The sequence below is a fragment of the Protopterus annectens genome, chromosome 3.part1 (assembly GCF_019279795.1).
Source record: "Protopterus annectens isolate FY-2018-M chromosome 3.part1, PAN1.0, whole genome shotgun sequence".
NCBI classification, from domain to species: domain Eukaryota; kingdom Metazoa; phylum Chordata; order Ceratodontiformes; family Protopteridae; genus Protopterus; species Protopterus annectens.
The window spans coordinates 1,000,489,046-1,000,511,496 of record NC_056732.1 but is presented as its reverse complement, the minus strand read 5'-3'; the positions used below and the strand labels follow the sequence as shown (position 1 = coordinate 1,000,511,496).

The window sequence follows — 22,451 nt, the reverse complement described above, 5'->3', positions numbered from 1 at the left end:
CATCCACTTTATTCATTGTGTAACTTACTGCTGAATACATTCAAGCCTTTCATTATATTAATTGTACTGCTTGTAATTTCTTCCTAAATAAGTGACTAATGTTAAACTTACCTTCTTAGTGCTTATAAATGATATTTGCAGACAGTTCAGCATGACAAGAAATGTTGAGTAAAGTATGAGAGGAGAGACATTAAACTGAGGTTCCATCTGCTTGAGCTGGTAGTAGTTCAGGAGGATGAAAAACATCCCTTAGTACCTACGTAAAAGAGTAGGGGCCCTTTATTTATATACAACAGAGCTCTTGTTCATAACATATTTACATATTTGCATATATTTTAAAATGTACAATATATAGATATACACATATATTTATACATATTCATAATTTTCATTACAATCATATTAAAATTTCATCCCTATTAGACCCCCACTCCTTTTTCCGTAACCACCATCTCATTTTTCTTAATCTTCTTTTTCTTTCAGCTGCTCCCATTAGGGGTCACCACAGCAGATCATGTTTCCATTTGTTCCTGTCCTCTGCATCTTGTTCTGTCACACCAGCCACCTGCATGTCCTCTCTCACCACATCCATAAAACTTATCTTAGGCCTTCCTTTTTTTCTCTTACCTGGCAGTTCCATACTTAGCATCCTTCTTTCAAGACAACCAGCATCCCTCCTCAGTACATGTCCAAACCAATGCAATCTTGCCTCTTTGGCTTTGTCTCCAACCCATCCAACATGAGCTGAACCTCTAATATACTCATTTCTAATCCTTTCCATCCTTGTCACACTCAATGCAAATCTTAACATCTTTAATTCTGCCACCTCCAGCTCTGACTCCTGTCTTTTTGTCAGTGCCACTGTCTCCAACCCATATAACATAGCTGGTCTCACAATTATTTTGTAGACCTTCCCTTTCAATCTTACTGGTACCTGTCTGTCACAAATCACTCTTGAAACTCTTCTCCACCCACTACACCCTGCCTGCACTCTCTTCTTCACCTCTCTTTCACACTCACCATTACTCTGAACTGTTGATCCCAAGTATTTAAACTCAACCACCTTCGTCACCTCTACTCCCTGCATCATCACCATTCCTCTGTCCTCTCTCTTATTCACACACATATATTCTGTCTTAGTCCTGCTGACCTTCATTCCTCTTCTCTCTAGAGCATATGTCCACCTTTCCAGGGTCTCCTCCACCTGTTCCCTACTCTCACTACAGATCACAATGTCATCTGCAAACATCATAGTCCATGGGGACTCCTGTCTGATCTCGTCTGTCAACCTGTCCATCACCATTGCAAATAAGAAAGAGCTCAGAGCTGATCCTTGATATAATGCATCTGTCAGTCCTACCACAGACCTCACCACTGTCACACTGCCCTTGTGCATATCCTGTATCACTCTGACATACTTCTTTGCCACTCCCAGCTTCCTCATACAATACCACAACTCCTCTTTAGGCACCCTGTCATGTACTTTCTCTAAGTCCACAAAGACACAATGTAACTCCTTCTGCCTTCTCTATACTTCTCCATTAACACCCTCAGAGCAAACATTACATCTGTAGTGCTATTTCCTGGCATGAAACTGTACTACTGCTCACTAATCATCACCTCCCTTCTTAAGCTAGCTATCACTGCTCTTTCCTATACCTTCATGCCATGGCAGACCAGTTTTATCCCTCTGTAGTTATTGCAGCTCTTATTCTTTAAAAGCGGTACCAATACACTTCTTCTCAACTCATCAGGTATCCTCTTACCTTCCAAGATTTTGTTAAACAATCTGGTTAAAAACCCCACTGCCATCTCTCCTAAACACCTCCATGTTTCCACAGGTATGTCATCTGGACCAACAGCCTTTCAATTCTTCATCATCTTCATAGCTGTCCTTACTTCCTCCTTGCTAATCCATTGCACTTCATGATTCACTATCCCCACATCATCCAACCTTCTCTCCCTCTCATTCTCTTCATTCATCAGCCCCTCAAAGTACTCTTTCCATCTGCTCAACACACTCTCCTTGTTTGTGAGTATGTTTCCCTCATTATCCTTTATCACCTTTACCTGCTGCACATCTTTCCCAGCTTGGTCCCTCTGTCTAGCCAATTGGTACAGGTCCTTTTCTCCATCCTTAGTGTCCAACCTTTTATACAACTCACCATATGCCTTATCCTTAGCCTTCGCCACCTCTCTCTTCATCATAAGTCTCATCTACTTTCTTCATCTCTCTGGCAAGCCCATTTCTTCCTCACCAAACTCTTTCTTTGTGTACTCTCCTATACTTCCTCACTCCACCACCAAGTTTCCTTGTCCTCCTTCCTTTGTCCAGATGCCACATCAAATACCTTACCACCTCTACTGTGGCTGCCCAGATGCTAAAGGGTAACTCTTCACTGCTACCCAGTACCTGTCTTAACTGTTCCCTGAACTCCACTGTACAGTTATCTTTTTTCAACTTCCACCATTTGATCCTTGGTACTGCCCTCACTCTCCTCCTCTTCTTCTTGATCGCCAATATCACCCTACAGACCTCCATGCTATGCTGCCTAACTACATTTTCCCCTGTCACCACTTTGCAGTCTCCAGTCTCCTTCAGACTGACCCTCCTGAATAGGATACAATCCACTGGTGTGCATCTTCCTCCAGTCTTGTACATCACCCTATGCCCCTCCCTCTTCTTAAAATATGTATTCACCACAGCCATGTTCATAGGTTCATAGATGCATAGGTGTGTACTAGGCTAATGGCCCTGGAGTCTTTACAAGTCTAGCCCATAGATGTGCCCTGGCATCATGCTGCCCAACGTTGGTTCCCATTGCCTCTATCAAGTAGAGCCACTGCAGTGATCCCTTGGGTGAACTTTCTATTTCCCATCCACTCATCAGGATTGCTCTTGAAGAGGGCCAGTGAGGTGCTCTGCTTGACGTGTATGGGAAGTCTATTCCAGAGCATGGGCAGTCTCTGGATTATGAACCTGTTCCTCCAGCATGTCCTGTTGATTGTGATAATGTGGGTGAGGTCTCTGGAGCGTGTGGTATGGAGGGATTGGGATTTCTTTAGATGTAGCATTTCTAACAGAGCTGAGTCAGACATGGCTTTGTAAGTCAAGCAGAGATCTCCTCTTAGTAGATGATTTGAGACAGAGAATAGCTGCAGTTTTTTGAGTCTGTCCATGTAGGACATGTGATTAAGGCCTAGGAACCTCTTTGTGAGGTACTTTTGTGGCCTTTCCAGCTGTTGCATATGTCTAGTGAGGTACATGCTAAATAGGGATTTATACTCGATGATTGGACTAATGAGGGAAGAGTAGAGAGAGATGATGACCTGTTTCTTCCTGGATGCAAACCCTAGGTAATGAGATGTGCCACATAGAAGGACTTTCTGACCACAGTGGCAATGTGGTGGTCAAAGGAGAGATTTCTGTCAACCTATGTCCCCAGATCTCTTATAATGCCTTCAGTGTTCAGTGGGCTCCCATTGATGTGGTGATTAGTGGGAACTGAGTTTTTCCCAAAGGGGATGATACATTTTTTGGCATTAAGCTTAAGGCTATGGTTTCGACACCAGTCATTGGCCTCAGTGAGGCCTTTCTGTAGGATGTCTACATCATTTGGGGAGTTAATAATAGCTCCCAGCTTGCAGTCGTCTGCAAACTTGGTCAGCCAGAGTCCCTACATGTTGGCCTAGACTTCTGAGAAGTAGATGCCAAACAGGAGAGGACCCAGGACCGATCACTGTGGGACTCCACTCGTGACTGGCCAGCAGTCTGACTTGGAGTCCACTACTTTCACACTGTGAGCTCTATTTGTGAGCCAGTTTGCAACCCACCTAGTGATATAGGCATTGATGCCTTGTTTGGTGAGTTTATCAATAATTCCTGAGTGGGGAATGGTATTAAAGGCCTTGGCCAGATCGAGGTAGGCTGTATGAACTGCATTGCCCTCATCCACAGCTCTGGTGACTGACTCGAAGTCAACCAGGCTGAGCAGGCATGATCTACCTTTCACAAAACCAAATTGTGTGGGATCTAGAGATAATTTCCAGGGTCTGTAGTCACTCCCCCTCTATGGAGAGGAATGAGTGTAACCATTCAGTAGGGACAAAGCCTGATGTGAGGCTGTGATTGAACAGGACACACAGATGTGGTGCCAGTTCATTTTGTAGTTCATGTAGAACACATCCAGAGATATTGTTGGGTCCCATGGAAGCTCTATTCTTGGCCTTGGACTATGCAGTTTTAACCTCTGCTGCAATAATGCTGGATGCCTGGCATTCCTCAAGGTATTGTGACTGGTCCTTTATGGATGGGAAAGAGGGGTAAAGTTGGCACTGAATCTGTCAGCCAGTATGCTGGAAATATCTATTGGCTCAGTATAAGAGGTACCATTGTGCGGTAACTCAGAGCAAACCTGGGTATTGCCGTGGAGATTCTTGATATAACTATAGAAGGCTTTGTGGTTGTTTTTAGTGTCTGCTGCAATTAGAGGTTTTGATGACGGATCTCAACTTTTTGTTGAGGCTAATAATGGAGTTTTTCCAGTCCTGGGACTTCACTTTTTTTCTGCAACAGTTTTTTCCTTCTGTTCTAGAGTTGATTAATGGCAGGGCACCACCAGATTGGCTTCCATTTTTTGGAGGAGAGTGTCTTGGTTCTGTTGGGTATGGCTAGTTCCATGCATTTATGTACGTGTTCATACAGTGCATTGTTGTATGATTCGGCACTCATGCATCTATTTTCCATTGACATGGGTGCCGTGAAGTTAGCCACCTCTGTTTTTAGGAGCCCAAAGTCAGCTTTGGAGAAGTTTTTCATGGTGGTTACCTTTGCAGGGGGTGTGAGTAAGATGTGGATTTCTATGGTGATTAGTTTGTGGTCTGATCTAGCCAGGGAGGAATTGACTTTTGGTGTAGAGCAATGGTTGCCCATGTTTGTAATAACCAGGTCAAGGATGTTGCTTCCTCTAATGGGGGTAAGAATGAGCTTGTCCAGGGCATTGGAATTGATGAATTCCAGGAAGCTTTGGGCCAGTGTATTGGTGCATGAGTAGTTTTCCCTGTTGATGGAGGGTAGTTGAAGTCATCTAGTATGAGAGTGTTGGGGTGGACCCTAATAGTTTCCAGGGTGCTTAGGAATGTAGAGTAAGAGTCTTGGGACATGGTTGGGGACCTATAACAGGCTATGACCTGAATTGCCGTCTTACCCAATGTTACTTGTACCTGAAGTATCTCAGATACATTATGCTGGGCTACTGGTCTGGAGGTGTGCATATCCGTTATGAATATGGAGACGCCACCGTCTTTGGAGCTTTGGTCCATGTTCTGGGGCTGAAAGGTGTGGAATGAGTTCTAAACTGGTAGTGCAGGGGTGCTTTCTGCTGCTTTAAACCAGGCCTCCGCTTCTGCACAAATGTTGATGTTCTCCATTTTGAGGAGTGCTTCAAGCAAGTGCATCTTCAGATTTAGACTTCTAGCATTGAGCAGCATGACCCTCAGATTGCATTTATTTATAGCTGTTACGGTGGTAATTTGGTTTTTGGAACATTGCCTAAAAAAGGCACTATAGGGGTGGCAAGACCATCTGGAAACCCGGAGTGACAGATGCAAGCCATCTCTGCAAAGCATCGAGGTCTGTCAATCATGTCATGCCAATTGTTGAAGTCAATCATTTTCTGCTTGTATTGCGGTATCATTCTGGGCGATGGTAGGATGCTGCTCAGGGCTAGGGTCATACCTGCCTGGGCCACATAATCTGAGAGCTCCTCCATGTCTCTTTTCGTGTAGTCCAGGGATGTGCATCTCAGGTCATTCATACCCACATGGACAGTGATAGAGTCATACCTGTACTTGTTGTGGAGTGACCTGAGTGTGTGTGTTATGTGTCAGATTCTGGCACCTGATAGACAGTTGACTCTTACCTTCTCCTTATTCAACCTAGTGAGTAGGACATCAATGTGCCTCACTATCAAGTCACCTATGATTAGTGTATTGGGCCAGCTGTTTTGCCTTAGGGGCTTAGGTTGAGGGGCACACTATGTAGGTAAGCTGTGTCTCTTGTGGTTTGTGCTGTATTGTGGTGGTTGAGTGCTTTTCTGCCTTGGAGGTCTCTGCTGTTTGTGTAGATTTCTATTGAGGGTCTCCGCAAAGGTGGGTGTGTGGTTTGTCATTTTATGTAAGAGCTGTGATAGTGAGTGTTCTGGAGGGCTATGTGTTGCATGTGGTGTGGTGTAGGTGTTGATCTTCTCCTCATGGCCAGCTATTCCAGTCTTGGCTTGAGATTGCATGGCTTCCAATTTGGATATATAAGTGCATCTCTCACAAGTCTGAGTGCTGGGACGTAAGAGGAAAGGGTTGTCTGTGTACATGAGGCAGTTGCTTCACTGCCTCAGAATGCCCAAATTCTCCAAGGTTAATAGGAGAAAGCACAGGGAACTGACCTTTACACATGCAAGGAGGGATGATCATTATTGCTAAGTACTGGAGCTGTTTCCTTATATATTCCTTTTGCAGGAAAAATGTCACTCAAGGTATCTGAGTCTGCACAGAGCACTGCCAAACACTTGAGGGGAAAATAATACGCAGACCTTGAAAATTTAAGGATTAAGTATTTAGCCAGATATTTTGAAGTTAAAAAGAAATCAAGCAATACTTACTGAAAAATAAAGAATTAGCTTGTCAAGAATGATGAAAAGAGGGGAGTTGCATGAATGGCTACTGCTTGGCAACTACTAATGCTGGTGTCAGCACAGTTTCACTCTGTTGGGATACAAAACTCCTTTGCTTCTTCTCTCACCAGAAGCAAAATGTTAGCACCAATCCCAAGAAGAGAAGCAGGCCACATTCTTTTTGGTGATCCACAGATGATCCCAGATGATGCAAACGTCTACAGGCTTGTAGCCTTTTTCTGGTAGATGCCTCAAATGGCAACCAGACCAATCAGGTACGTTAAGCACAGGCACTCACTCTCCAACCAGAAAGAGTCAGGATGTCCATGCTTTTTGCAAAATCCACTATCATCTGACCTTCTGCATTCCTTTCCTTAGCACCATACCTACCTATTAACTCCTCACCCCCTCTATTCACTTCACCAGCGTGCCCATTGAAATCCACTAAAATCACCACTCTGCCACCCTTGGGTACACTCTCCACCACTTCATCCAACTCGCTCCAAAATATTTTTTCCCATCCATTGTGCACCTCACTTGCGGAGTATACCAGCTAACAACATTCATCATAACACCATCAATTTCCAGCTTCATAAACATCACTCTGTCTGACACTCTTTTCACGTCAAAAACACTCATGGCATACTGTTCCTTCAGGATAACCCCTACCCCATTTCTCCTCCCATCCACACCATGGTAGAATAATTTCAACCCACCTCCGATGCACCTGGCCTTACTCCCCTTCCATCTGGTCTCTTACACACACAATATGTCCACCTTCCTTCTTTCCATCACATCAGCTTGCTCTCTCCCTTTACCAGTCATACTGCCAACATTCAAAGTTCCTACCCTTACTTCCACACCCCTGGTCTTTTTCATCTCCTCCTGCCTCTGTCCATGCCTTCCCCATCTTTTTCTCCTTCTCCCTCAGCCAACAGTAGCCCAATTTCCAACAGCACCCTGTTGGCTAACAGTACTACTGCTTTTACATCTTCAAAAAAATCTTATTTATATAGTTTTCCCAATAACTTTTTTTACTCTTTTACATTTTAAAACATGTTCAGTAGTTTCATCTTCTTGAAAATGTAAATATATTCTAATGCTTTTCTTTTTATATGGCATGTTTCCTTTTACTGGTAACTTATACAGTACCAGTCTCCACAAAAAATCTTGACATTTTGCTTTTTTTTTTTAAGTGAGACAATGCTTTTAACAAGTCTATTGATTGTTTTATATAACAGCTTTAAATATTGTAAGCTTTGTGTGAAATACTATGCAGTTTTAAATGATTGGATAAAAAAGGGAGTGTTTTTTCCACCCGTTTTATAAAAGTGTTCAGCTGCACTGGTTTATATGGTTCTGATGATGTCTTAATTACAACAAGATGAAAGCACTTAACCTATTTTGTTCTGTACTGTGATCTGCCGTTTGGTTTTATGTATTTTACAATAAAAGGTATTTTCCTGATTCAAGTCCTGGTCCTTTGGAGCTCCTAGTCATGTTTTTTTTAGTGGAGTTTTTACTGGGATTGTTTCCTTCGTTTAATTTGTGGACTTTAATAAGAATAAAGTTGCTTACCTCGTGTGCTTTTACACCCAAAGGAGCAATTAAATTGTCCCACACTTCATACCTGTCCATTTCTTTGTGTGTTTACTTTAAATCCTTACGATATACTTCTGTTTTTCATTTTCTTCTGCATTTTCCTTTTCAGCTTCTTCACTTTTGCCTTCTTTTACTTTCTCGGCATATGTTTTCTTTTCCATCTCACCACTATTCATGAGGATGGTCTCTGCACTCTCCTTTTGTATTTTGTCTGTAACATCCCCCAGGAAGCATATCTTTCATTTTCTGGCTCAATCTGCATCACCATTTTTGTAAGTAAATCATCCCGCAAACCTCCTGACTGGAAGATTGCAATTATACATCCGTCATTTACCAGCTTATCTTCATCAAACACATTTCTTTGAGACATCTCCTCAGAATCCTGAACACATTCTCTGGTCTCGATATTGGCTTTCTCATCCATTTTTTTTACCACCCAACTATCTCCTTCTCTCTCCATCTAACTCCCTATTTCTCTGCACCTGGAGTGGAAACAGTAAGTGCTTATGCAAAATGGGTCCCATTTACAACAACAATGATTAGGAGGAGTTCCCCAGTGCCCTGGCCAAATTTTTTTCTAGTAGTATAAGTACCACCTTAGGTCTCCCCTGAAAAGAGATTATTCACTTAGTGGGATTAACGTGGTCAAGAAAGGATAAATAAAAACCTTGTGATGGAATTATGGATTTTGTTGAGGGAAGAAAGTGGAGACCCTTGACACAATCACTCTTTCATTTAGACAGTTTATTTTACTCAACAATGTTAAGCAAACTATAAAGTAATTGGAGTTTAGTGCCTTCTGGACCATACCAGTGTAAGTTCCTTATAGTGGGGTAACGTCTTGGTAAAGCACAAGTCTGCAGTGTTTTGCTATGCTGCATTTTGTCATTTACACAAAAATTAGCAGAACAGAACTGCTTCCAGATTTCTTTTGTTAATACAAGATCATAGTATACCTTACATTTGTGAACCCTAATGTATACTAACAGAACAGTAATAAATGTTAGAAAATGATTTAAGAAAACATTCACAAGACTGTGAAATAAGTGCATATTCATAAACTTGCTTAAGAATGCAGACTAACTTTTTTTTTTTTTTTGCAGTGACAGCAACAGTAATCGAAATTCAATAGCATCTTTTACCAGCATCTGCAGCAGCCACTGTAGTTCATACGTGCACAGTGACGATATGGATTCAGGTAGGTGAAGTTCTTATTTCTGAGACTCCTCCATTGTCAAATAGATTGCAGTGGATCAAGTCGAAAAGTGGACGTTGCTATAGCCATTGCATTGATTTGATTTGATGAACAAATAAAAAGCACATAGTGCTAGTACCAGTGGGTCTAGTACCAAAGGGCAGTGTGTTGCTCCAGCAAAAATGACTGGTAAAGCTACATGACCTATATGATACACTAACATTTTCCTGTCTTCCCTGTTTAGACCTAGGTTTTGGAAAACACTCTGTAGTTAGGGATTTTGCTGTGTTAAAAGCAGTGCCCAGCCAGGATAACAGCTCACCTGCCTTATACATGAAGGGCTGTATTTTCTGTATTTGACTATTTGTGTATGAATAATGTGAAGATGTGGCATCAGTGTAAGACACATAAGCATAAATCCTGTTTTGCTGCAGAATTATCTACCTGCCCAGTCACTCATACATACACATTGATATTAAGAGAGAGAAAATCAGAGCAGAGTTGCTGAGAGTTACGTTTTGAAATACTCATTTCTGTTGGACACTATGCTTGCAGGCTACCTACCAAGGATTTTATGTGTTTATCCCACTATAGGTAAGGCAGTTTTTTTATGTGAGTTTTGTAAACATTTGCATGTATGCATATATATGTCCACAACGTTTGTACTTTACAGAAAGTAGCTGTATTAACTTAGAGATGGACAAGGCTACCTGTGTATTATAAACCATGTACTATGATGCACTGGACTAAAAGAACAAAATTGTGGCAGAAGATTAAGGCTGTGTGCTATTAACAAGCTGCTTCTTGTAGTCCGGGGTTTGATTCACTCAGCCTCCAATTGCCCACTATTTGACTCAAGCAAGTCATTTAACCAGATGGAACTGTTAGACAACTGAAAAATTTGGCTGGACTAATAAATGGTCTGCTGGACTACATCTACTAAGTATCTATGGACCCACCTGTATTTAACTGCATTTCTAAGTGTGAAGTGCAATGTAACAGAAGATACAGTTCCTTCATATGTGTATTGTTCTTGCAAACTTCGTCTTCTACCTCATGATATATCTGCTTGTCATAGTTGATACATATCATAGGAGATTACTAGGCTATTAACCCAGAGGTCATTTTAAGCCTAGTCATTTCATCCCAATGTAATCCCATAGAAATGCTAGTCAGTGCCCAAGATTGCATTTAGTAATGACTGCCCATGTCCAGGAGGATTGTGGGCTCTATCCCCAGTAAGACTTTACAGTGCCCTATACTGATCCAGGTTCCTCTTGAACAGTGTCATAGAGGTGCTCTGTTGACACCATTCAAGAGGAACCTGGATTCGGCCTGGATAAGACCTCTTTACTGCCAAATGAAGCACAGCAGTATTACTGTGTAAATGATAAATATATTGAGCTGTTTTGGGTTTTATTAACAGTTTAAGGATAAAATATCAAGGGGTAATGAAAGATAGCATTGAGAAGCTAGAGTTGGAAGCAGAAGGCTTGCTATGGACTTACAGCAAGTAATCGTTCAACACTGCAGATGTCAGCTACTTAACTGCTAACCCTGCAAGTGTCAGCACTGGATAAAACCAAAGCAGTTTTTAATGGGGGATGGCTTTGGCCTATGTAACTTTAACTTTGTGACTTAATATAACCTTATCCAAGTTCATGCTTTTCCATCCCTCTGTAATTCAACAATTCAATTAAATTCCTGGAAGCTCAACAGTTGTGTAGTGTAGCTCACTTTTTTCAGCTTTGGGTGGGCATTAACTAAGAAATGCAAGAAAAGACTGTCCAGATAGTATCCTTCTCTTCAAAAATCCTATTACAGTTCAATATATGAACCACAAATTGCCACGTTGTAAAGGTAATTCAACCAGTTTAATAAAATAGTCCAACCAGATATAAAATGTTCCAACAAAATTAAGCACTTTTCGTCTTCCAAGTTACAAAGACTTCTTCAGATAGTTGAACATTTGTACTAACCCATTTTAAATACCCTCCTACTAAGTCACATGGCGCATTCTAACCAATGTGCTTACTGTTAAAGTTTTGTTAACTGTCAAATGTTTCAACGATACTAAACAAATGAACTAAATAAAATAAATAAACATATCTACATAAAAGGTAATATGTACATCAAAATAAAAAAAAATATTCTACATCTTAATTCAATGCTTGAAAACCTTGTTACTGTGTATTAATTTAAATTACCCTTATTTTACGTACTTCAGGCTATACTTTGTTAAGTACACCTATTTAAATTCTTTAGTCTTAAAATGCATAAAATGGAATTAATTTCACTGATTCCTGGATAATGGCAGGCGTTTGTACATAGTTGCCACAACAATTCTAACTTCTCTAGTAAAAGGCTGGCAGGTCCACCTCTTCCATCAGCTCTAATCTGATCTATAGCTCCAAACTTGAATGTGTGCTCTGGGTGTTCTACTATGTGCCTTGCAAGTGCGTTCTCTAACTTCCTACGACTAATACTATACAAGTGTTCATATACTCTTTCTTTCAAAGTCCTGATAGTTTTCCCTGTGTAAAATATAGGGCGTTGTTGACATTTTGCCAAATATATAATCATCTTAGACTGGCAATTGAATTTCCCTTTGGTATAATATTTTCTGTTTCTAATGTAAAAAGATTTGTCCGATTTCCATATGTTTGCAAAAATTGCACATTTCACACTTGATCATCCCTGGGTTTCTAATTATACTAGAGGGTTGATTTTGCAAAATGCTTTTAACATTTCTTCCCTTCCTGAATATAATCTGGGGGTGGGGTTGGGGGTTGGGAGCTTCTTACTAACAAATGGGTCATTTTCTAATATCTCCCAATTCTTGTATAAAATGTCTCTCAAATCTTGTGCACTAACACTGTATGATGTCACAAAGCTGTAGCTTGTAAAATTATATCCTCCAATGTTATTGCTACTCTCTGTGATTCCATTGTCAGTGCAATTAGTTCTTTGTTTGAACCATAAGATTGGTTTATATGTCCCCCTATTTCTCTTATTTCTAATTTCATTAATTAGTTGTTCTATTAAGTCATGAGGGTAAACCCTATTGAGAAACATTTCTTCAAGCTTTTCACATTCAGTCTGGAAGTCAGATTCAAGGCTAATCATTCTAGCAGCTCTTACTAGCTGCCCCTTCACCACAGATCTTTTTTGGTGATATGAGTGGCAGCTAGTAAAATGTAGAAAACTGTTAGAATATGTTTCCTTTCTGAATATAGTGCTGGCATACCTATTATTAGCACTATCTTTTCTTAGCTCAATGTCCAAGCAGGAAATCTTATTCTCTCCGTAACATGATGTAAATCTCAAGAATTCTGTAGTGTTGTTAAAATAATTTAGTAAGTCAATGGCCGTTCTTTCATCACTTTTAATGATGACAAAAATGTCATCCAAAAATCTTGTGTAGAAATAAAGTTGTTCCTTAATATTGAGATTGTTCCAAATAAATTTGTCCTCCCAATGTGCCATGACTAAATTTGAAAAGCTTGCCCCACATGGGGACCCCATGGTGACTCCTTTTTTTTGAAAATAAAAAGTGTTGTCAAGCGTAATATAATTGTTACTTAAGATTATGTCTAATAACTCTTCAATTAAACAAATTCCGCTAGGAGGGGCTCCCAATTTTTTCAACTTACAAGAAACCCACTCAATCCTTTCTTGATGCGGGATAGATGTATATAACTCTTTTATGTCAATTGTCACAAAATTAAAGTCGCCTCTAAATTCTAATTGATTTATTTCCATCAAAAATGACCATGAATCTTTACAAATTTGGTTCTCATATTTAATATATTTCTTTAGAATGAAATCCACTACTTTAGCAAATCGTATGCAACACTATTACGTGCGTATACCAGTGGTCTCATAGGGGGGTCCTGTATGTTTTTGTGGACCTTTGGTTCACCAAATAGTAAAGGAATTCGTGGTGCTCCCATGGTCATGTAATTGTACGTGTCTAAGTCAATTTTTGCTTCTATGAACAAATCATTTATGTAGGCTTTTATTCTGGTGTAAGCTATGTTAAGTTCATTTCTTGATACATTTACATATGGCTCACTATCCAACAAAGACTTTATTCTTTGTTTGTAGTCATCTTTATGCAATCCCATAGAAATAATTATTAATGTAATCCCATAGAAATGCTAGTCAATGCCCAAGATTGCATTTAGTAATGACTACCCATGTCCAGGAGGATTGTGGGCTCTATCCCCAGTAAGAATTTACAGTGCCCTACACTCGTCCAAGTTCCTCTTGAACAGTGTCATAGAGGTGCTCTGTTGACACCATTCAAGAGGAACCTGGATGCGGCCTGGATAAGACCTCTTTACTGCCAAATGAAGCGCAGCAGTATTACTGTGTAAATGATAAAAATAGCGAGCTGTTTTGGGTTTGAATAACAGTTTAAGGATAAAATATCAAGGGGTAATGAAAGATAGCATTGAGAAGCTAGAGTTGGAAGCAGAAGGCTTGCTATGGACTTACAGCAAGTAATCGTTCAACACTGCAGATGTCAGCTACTTAACTGCTAACCCTGCAAGTGTCAGCACTGGATAAAACCAAAGCAGTTTTTAATGATGGAAGGCTTTGGCCTATGTAACTTTAACTTTGTGACTTAATATAACCTTATCCAAGTTCATGCTTTTCCATCCCTCTGCAATTCAATTAAATTCCTGGAAGCTCAACAGTTGTGTAGTGTAGCTCACTTTTTTCAGCTTTGGGTGGGCATTAACTAACTTATGAAAATGGAAATATGTGATATATGCATGTTCTTTTGTAGTAGCTTAATTGGTGGCTAGTCATAAAGGACAGTTAAACAGAGAGAAAGAGAGATAGAGACAGAAAAAGGACACTGGGACTACAACATAGTATGGATTTGCTATAAATACATCTGCTGTTAAAAAAATGTTTCTCCTTCCGGATATTTTAACTTAATGCATGATTATCAGTGACAGTTAAGTGCAAGTCAGTTTAAATTATACTATCCTGATTTAGAATTCATGCAATGGGTAGAAAAGAGGCTTCAGCACATAAAGTCTAATGTCTTATTTCCCTATTTTTTACACTGAAAATGTAGTATGATTAATACTTTTACAGAGTAAAAGGATTATGCCAGCTTTTTGAACTTTATAACGTCCTGATGATTCTGCAGCTAGTGATAGCCATGAAACTGGAATGTGAACCATAAATATGGACAGGATTTCTAAAGTTTAGATTTCTCTGTTATGACCTTTGGAGTGCTTGATGTGATTTTTTTTTTTTTTATCAACAATTTCAGGGTAATCAAAAGTGAAGGCCACATATTTTAACAGGGCAGAGTTCTGTAAACTGGTGCAATGCTTTGGCAATGCTGTCAGAAACAAAAGTGTTGGCAGGAAGAGGGGATATTGGAATGTATCAAAATGCAGCTAACATTTCTATGAAATACATTTACATATCAAAAAGAAGAAAAACTGTTTTGCAAAATAAGGTGTCAGAATAGGTTGAATAAAATTGGTATCACTGGCAGAGTTAAAGAATAGTGAAGGAGCAAAGCAGAGAGCAGTACTATTTTAAAGGAAAGAAACTCTAAAGAAAATCAAACTAGCAAAGACCCAGACTAACAAAAATATATAAAATTCGTTGTTGTAGGAGACAATCCTTTTATACGTACACGTGTAAACAATGGGAAGAGACAGTGATGCTGAATAATTGGAATGGAGAAAGGCAGGAAGGGACAATTCCAAAACAGAAATGCTTAGTTTTTGTGAGGAATGAGAAACAGTAATTATCAAATCTAATCAATAGAAGTACCTTGGGGGAGTTGACCTTGGTGATTTTTCATGATAAAACGGGTTTTCAGATACTAAATGGTGACAAATGTGGGTCTTGTGAGATTTACCTGTAATTCATAGAGAACTGAAGGGCAAATACATTTTCCTGATGACAACAGACTTTTAAATCATGGATCAAGGTTAAATACCACTTGCTCACCAGAAGATGATAAATGTGCTTCCTGTTCATAAGAGGGAGGAAAAGACAAAGGCTGGAAACCTGGAAACTGCAGACCTTCACCTTTGACTTCAGTGCTAGGAAAAATCATGGACACACTTCTGCATGACATAACTGCAGAGCTCTAGAAGTCATGGAAAGAAAGCATAAAAGCCAGTGTGGATTCCCGGAGAAAAAAGGTATGTCAGATAAACATGTTAGTGTTCTTTTACTGGATAGCAAGGACATGGATGTGGTTTCTTAGTGACAGGCTCTTTCAATCCCAGTTTTTTGCTGTTACTTACAGGAGATACCAAAATGCCCATACCACTGTAATTCTCTTTCCTGATATGTAGTGACCTATGTGTTGGTTTTAAATAAGGGGGGTAGCAGAAGTTCTCCTCCAATGAAAAGTTTATTTTTTGTACATTGTGAATTTCAATAATGCTGTTTTGAAGAAACCACCATACACTGTTGGTCTTCAAAGGGATGGTCTTTATGAAACCGTAATATATGAGGTAGCAAGGGCAGTAGACATTAACCAAACATTTGATATAATACAAAATAAAAGACTGTCAGTTAAATTATTTCATGCCTTTGAATAAGCAAATTTCAGTGAACTGTTGACTCCCTTTTCAAGAGAGACACTTGATGGTACTGTAACAAACTATAGAAGTTCTGCCAAAAAGAGAAATAAGCAGAAAGTCAGATAATGAATTGTACTGAAATGTGACGACCACTGCATTTATACTAACATGTGGAAATTTTGCCTGATACCTGTGGAATCATCTGAAAGTGCTTCAATTTTCTTTATTTATTTCCAGTTTGATGACTAGGGAGGTCTACTGGGCTCAAGGAGCCTGTTTTCAGTGGAGGCCCGGGGAGAAAAGTTCCATAATACATAGTAGAAATAGTAACAGTTAAGCAAATAATAAATATTATATAGTAAAACTTAAGCAAAGTAAAGTAGCAACATAGAATAATATACAATGCATATTTACATGTTTATGCATTAGAGAACAGTAGTACAGAGTCACTATTGTACTGAGGTTTTAAATCATCTGAGAATGGTATAAAAGTAACATTTGTAAGAAAACAGCAAATAAGATTACTTTTTATTTAAGGTTTTAAGTTCCCCTAAGTTTTCACCGTGTCATTAAGTTATCTGCATACCAAATCTGGAAGCTTAGCTAAACTGCAAAAGAGATTCATACTGCAGTTCTGGGTTTGATTCCCTCAGTCTCTGGGATTCTAACAAGTCACTTAACCAAGCAGTGCTCTTAGGTGATGCTTGAAAAGAAGCACTTTTGCTTCGTGGGTTTACCCAGCTAACAAATAAATAAAATAAAATAATAAAAGACAGGATTTCAGCTTCGCACTTCATTCAGATAGTGCCACCTCAGCATTGCTGCTCTCCTGAGTCTGTGATGCACTACAAGATCAGTATGAGACTCTGGATCCAGTCCCCAGTGTGCTGATGAAACCCACAGCCTTCTGATGTTGTGTCATCACAGGTGAGTGTGCAACCTGCTATGTCACTAAAGGGAATGTGTTAGGCAATCTGGAGTTGGAGTTAAGGAGGCAGCCTGTGCAAAACTGTGTCTGAGTAATGGAGCATAAAAGGTAATGGTAAACAGCACTAAGAATATCAACTAGTGTGATAACACAAGGGTGTTTGTAAGTGACATTTCATAAGGGTTCAAAGGTAAAACATGAACATTTGCAGGTGATGCAAAGGTATACATGAAACATGAGAATTGGTAGAAAAACATTATGATAAGTAAGAAAATTACATTATTTGTGTATTTATACATTGTTAACAAGGCTGTCCAGCTTGGCTGAGGCCAAGCAGAACTGTTTGGTTAAGTGATTTGCTGATATGGCATAGTGGTGTGTTGCTCTGACTCTCGTGCACAGGGTCCTGGGTTCAAGAGTGGGAGGTTGGCATAATGGTTAAGGCGTTTACCTTACAGACAGAACATACAGGGTTTGATTCTCAGATGGGGTAATTGGTTAGGCTTAAAATGGCCCACAAGGTCAGTTAGTCTAGTACTAATCTATGAGTCCATAAATCTATAAAGTTGCACAGCAGGCAAATATAGGCTGAGTGAATAAAACTCAAGACTATGAGAAAGTCAGTTGATGAGGTGCAAACATAACCAGCAAGGGATGGCCATGTGGACATAATTGCTCACCTAGCAAATATTGGAGTGGGGAGATTTAATAGCAGGTAGAGCATAAAATGAAAATCTCCAATCATACAGCATGTTGATTTCAAAAATTCACCATCCATCTTGGCTTTGCTCCTAGAGAGAATAAGTTCAGCACTGGACAATGAATGGATCCTTAGGGTGTCAAGTAGTAGCCAGTCTTTGTGAAAAAAAATTCTGACCAGGGGCAACATTTTCTATCTGCCCTCATTTTCTGCTCTGTAAGTGATGTAATTATTACACCAATAGTAATATAGTTGCTGTTACACAAGTAGTTCTTGCTAGCAAATACTACCCTTCAGGGACTTGCATTGTTTTACCAAGCTCTATCTTATCAACTGTGACTTCATATAATTTGGTTGGCGAAAATTGTCGACGCTACCAAAGTGCAGCAGAAGAAAATTTGCTGCTCGTATCTTAGCTTTGGCTATAATACATGTATAATATAAATATGGTTTGAAATGGAACTTATTTGCGAAACTATCAAGGTAGTTAATCCTAAAATATTATTCATGTGAATACAAGTTTCACAGCAGCATTGTTACTGGTCCCTCTCTCATGTTTTTCTCACTCTGATTTGCTCTGTTCTCTCTCTCTCTCTCTCTGTCTCTCTCTAGATAAGATATCTAATGAAAAACAAAATCGGGGTTCATTTTTTTAATGTTTAGTGCGCCTTGTTAGTATTTAACTTGTGCCTTGTTATTCACTTTTACTGATCGAGTAACCAGTGCATGTCAGCTGTTTTACTGAGGAGAACCAAGCTGCAGAGAGAGAGGCAAAGTGTCACATAAAAATAAACAGAATTAATACAAACAAGTATTACATTGTATCACAAGTATATAAAACTGTAGCCACATACAGTCATTTAAGTACAAGCAACATGAAAATACATAATAGGACAATCGGATAATATGAGACAAAACATATATGAACAGCCCCACAACATTTTATTGACTCTCTCTAGCTTTTTCACATCTGTGCTGTAGAAACCTTTCCAGATGTAGATTTTTCTTTGAATCATTTGTAATGCATGTTATAGCTTGTTGATACCATTTACATGATTTATATCCTGCCATGTACTTACTAATTGCTTTTTATCACTATTATACAGTTTCTGTTGCAAGTTCAGAACTTAAGAAATTGTGCTTGTTATTTCAGACATCTCTGTATGGAAGTATGTATAACCTGGGAGGTGAGGAGCTTGCAAATATTATTCAGATCCTAAAATGCTGCTTATCTGACATTCAGAAAGCCATAAATTCAAATCTCTAACTTGTCTGATTAAGAAAAGTATCAGTTACATTATTCATAAATAGCTTGTTTGAACTAAACTGCTACTTAATTCACACTGCCTCCTAGCATCAGAAATTAAGTATTGCACTGTGATCTCTAAGTAACTCATTCATTCTATATTCAAAACCACACAAATTTAATGCATTTACATTAATGACTTATTGATGATCGGGGAGTGGTTCCCAGACTGCTTTAATGCAGTTACATTAATGACTTATTAATGATCAGGGAGTGGCTCCTAGACTACTTTAATGCATTTACATTAATGACTTATTAATGATCGGGGAGTGGTTCCCAGACTATTTTAATACATTTACATTAATGACTTATTAATCATCAGGGAGTGGTTCCCAGACTACTTTAATGCATTTACATTACTGACTTATTAATGATCAGGGAGTGGTTCCCAGACTACTTTAATGCATTTACATTAATGTCTTATTAATGATCGGGGAGTGGTTCCCAGACTACTTTAATACATTTACATTAATGACTTATTAATCATCAGGGAGTGGTTCCCAGACTACTTTAATGCATTTACATTACTGACTTATTAATGATCAGGGAGTGGTTCCCAGACTACTTTAATGCATTTACATTAATGACTTATTAATGATCGGGGAGTGGTTCCTAGACTACCTTAATCCATTTTCATTAATGACTTATTAATGAATCGGGGAGTGATTCCTAGACCACCTTAATGTATTTACATTAATGGCTTATTAATGATCAGGGAGTGGTTCCCAGACTACTTTAATTCATTTACATTAATGACTTATTAATGATCAGGGAGTGGTTCCTAGACTACTTTAATGCATTTTACATTAATGACTTATTAATGATCGTGGTGTGGTTCCCAGACTACTTTAATGCATTTACAGTAATGACATTAATGATCGGGGAGTGGTTCCTAGACTACTTTAATGGCTTATTAATGATCGGGGAAGGTAGTTCCCAGACAACTTTAATACATTTACATTAATGACTTATTAATGATCAGGGAGTGGTTCCCAGACTACTTTAATGCATTTACATTAATGACTTATTAATGATCAGGGAGTGGTTCCTAGACTACTTTAATGCATTTACATTAATGACTTATTAATGATCGGGGAGTGGTTCCTAGACTACCTTAATGCATTTACATTAATGACTTATTAATGATCGGGGATGTGTGATTACCACAGCTGTCAGCATGGCACATAAATGCTATGGATCACACAGAAAACTGGAATCAAATAAAACATCAAGGAGCTCAAGTGTATTTCTAAACTGTGTACTGGAATCACCACAGTATGTATCCTGGAAATTGAATAGAATAGTCCATATCTTCAGTTTTTTCTTTACTAAACAGGGGTCAAAGTTAACAGTAAAGAAAAATACTTATTTTGTTAAGAACAAGCAACTTTAAGGTTCAGGTAGTTTTTGTTTCTATCAAAGTAGATCATAAAAGAATCAGCCTCATGATATGAAGATAATGGTGTAGTTGGTTTGAAGATGTATCTTACCACATTTACAGTGGTGTGAGATTGTACTGAAAGGGCATGCTTTTCTAGCTCTTTTCTCTTCCTGTTCTGGCTATTTTTGTCTCCCAAATCAGTAAATGGGCATCAAAAATATCTAAAATATTATTTACCTACCCTTCGTTTGCTCTCCCTGTTTAATTACTTTACACTGATCTCTAAATACCAACATGTTTTTTTAGACTTTTTCACATTCTGTACTCTTATGATCAATGGTCAAATCAGTTCCTTTACTTCAGAAGGTCCTTGTCAGTTACTGTCCCAAGGACCAGTTTTACTGACATTTTTTACCATGACTTTACTTCCCAACTGATTATCCCCTTCCTCTGGAAATGTTGGAACTTTTTTCCACAAATGGAGCACTTGCTCTTTGGCTGTCTCTTGGCATACTTCCTGCAGGTCTTTCATCCATTGTTGATGCTTTGCTGCTTCTAACAATGGTCTTTCACTCTCTACTTCTGAGTCAAAAAGGAGCTATAAGGGCATTTGTCTGCCTGTCATCACTTCAAACGGAGATATTCCTGTCTTGCTATTTGGTGTTGTCCTGACTCCCAATGCTAGGTAAATGATTTACCCAATGAGTTCCTTTGTCAATGCAAAATGTTTTCAGCCTGTCCTTTAAGGTCTATTAATTCTTTCTGCCATCCCATTTGATTGTGGATGATATGGAACATGAAACCTTTGATGAATTCCCAGCATGTCATAAAGTACTTTCGTCATTTTGTTTGACAAATTGTGTTCCAGTGTCTGATTCTATCACCCCAGGCCATCCCCAATGGCAAAACTGATTTTCCAAAGTGCTTCTGCTCTCACTTCAGCTGTTTTTTACTTGGTTGGAATTACTTCCACCCATTTTGAAAAAAAAACATCTACCGCTACCAGCAAGTAGTGATACCCACCCTTTGCAAAAGGCAATGGTCCTGCATAGTCAATTTGTATTGAGTACCATGGTCCATCTGACATGAGTACCCTATGCAACTGTGGCTTCTTGCACTTTGCATTTGTCTACAGACATATCAAACATTCGTCCTGCACTACCTCTCAGTTTTTTCAAACATGGATTCCAATACTTTTCTTTCACTACTGGCTGTAATGTTTCTGTTCCTACATGTCCCAAAATTTGGTGATTAAATTTCACAATTTGTTATGCCAACTGTTACAGAATGTATGGCAATTTTAGCCTTTTCCCTGTCTCAAAAACATAGAAATACCCACCTACCCCACCATTCTATAACACACATTTTTCTAATTCCTCTGGCTCGTCCTTTTCCTTTAAATCTTTTTTAATCCTCATCTACTTGTTTTCCTTCCTCCAAAAATCATACTTGAGAAACTTGAAGTTTATAGACTTTCCCTTCAGTCTCTTCTGGATATAAAGGTTTGCCTTTCTCAGCTGCTTCCTTCACTTTAGCATCTGCCAAAGTATTTCCCTTTGCATTTTCATTATTTGTTTTTTGATGAGCTTTTCACTTTAAAATACTGAACTGTCCATGCAACGTGTACTTTTGAATCAGTTTCCAAAACAGAAGCATGCTCCAAAGGCTTTTCTGCACTATCATTGAACCCTCTTCTAGCCCACTTTGCCATATTGCCATACACTCATTCAGTTGACTATATATAAATAAGGATTGTTTCTGATGCTTTTCGTTATACTCAACAATGATTGCTTGTTTGTATGTTTTAATAAAGGATATTCCATTTTTAACTCAGCTGTGGATTACCTACTATTTTCTATTTGATTATTTTGTAGCAGGTATATTACAATTATGAAAATAATCTTGCGCTTTTCACCGATATGGCTTCTTCAGACCACCAAAGCATTCGTTTTCAAACCAATCAACATCGATTTGTTTTACCAATATAGAATGCATTTCCATGCAGAAAAGCTAAATAAACAAAACTTGGGTGCTTCACCAACAATGCGTTCTTCATACACCCTATCACAGTAGGGTTATATCTAGATATTCGCATTGCT

At 38.9% G+C, this 22,451-nt stretch overlaps 1 protein-coding gene across 1 annotated transcript in view; it reads left to right on the top strand.

Moving 5' to 3' along the window:
* The window catches only part of PREX2 (phosphatidylinositol-3,4,5-trisphosphate dependent Rac exchange factor 2), a 1,787,099-nt gene that overhangs the window by 1,193,200 nt on the left and 571,448 nt on the right, over positions 1 to 22,451 (top strand). Inside the window, exon 28 of the mRNA XM_044066265.1 lies at positions 9,374 to 9,468. Coding sequence (XP_043922200.1) covers positions 9,374 to 9,468 — 95 coding nt within the window. The remainder of the gene's footprint in view (positions 1 to 9,373; positions 9,469 to 22,451) is intronic.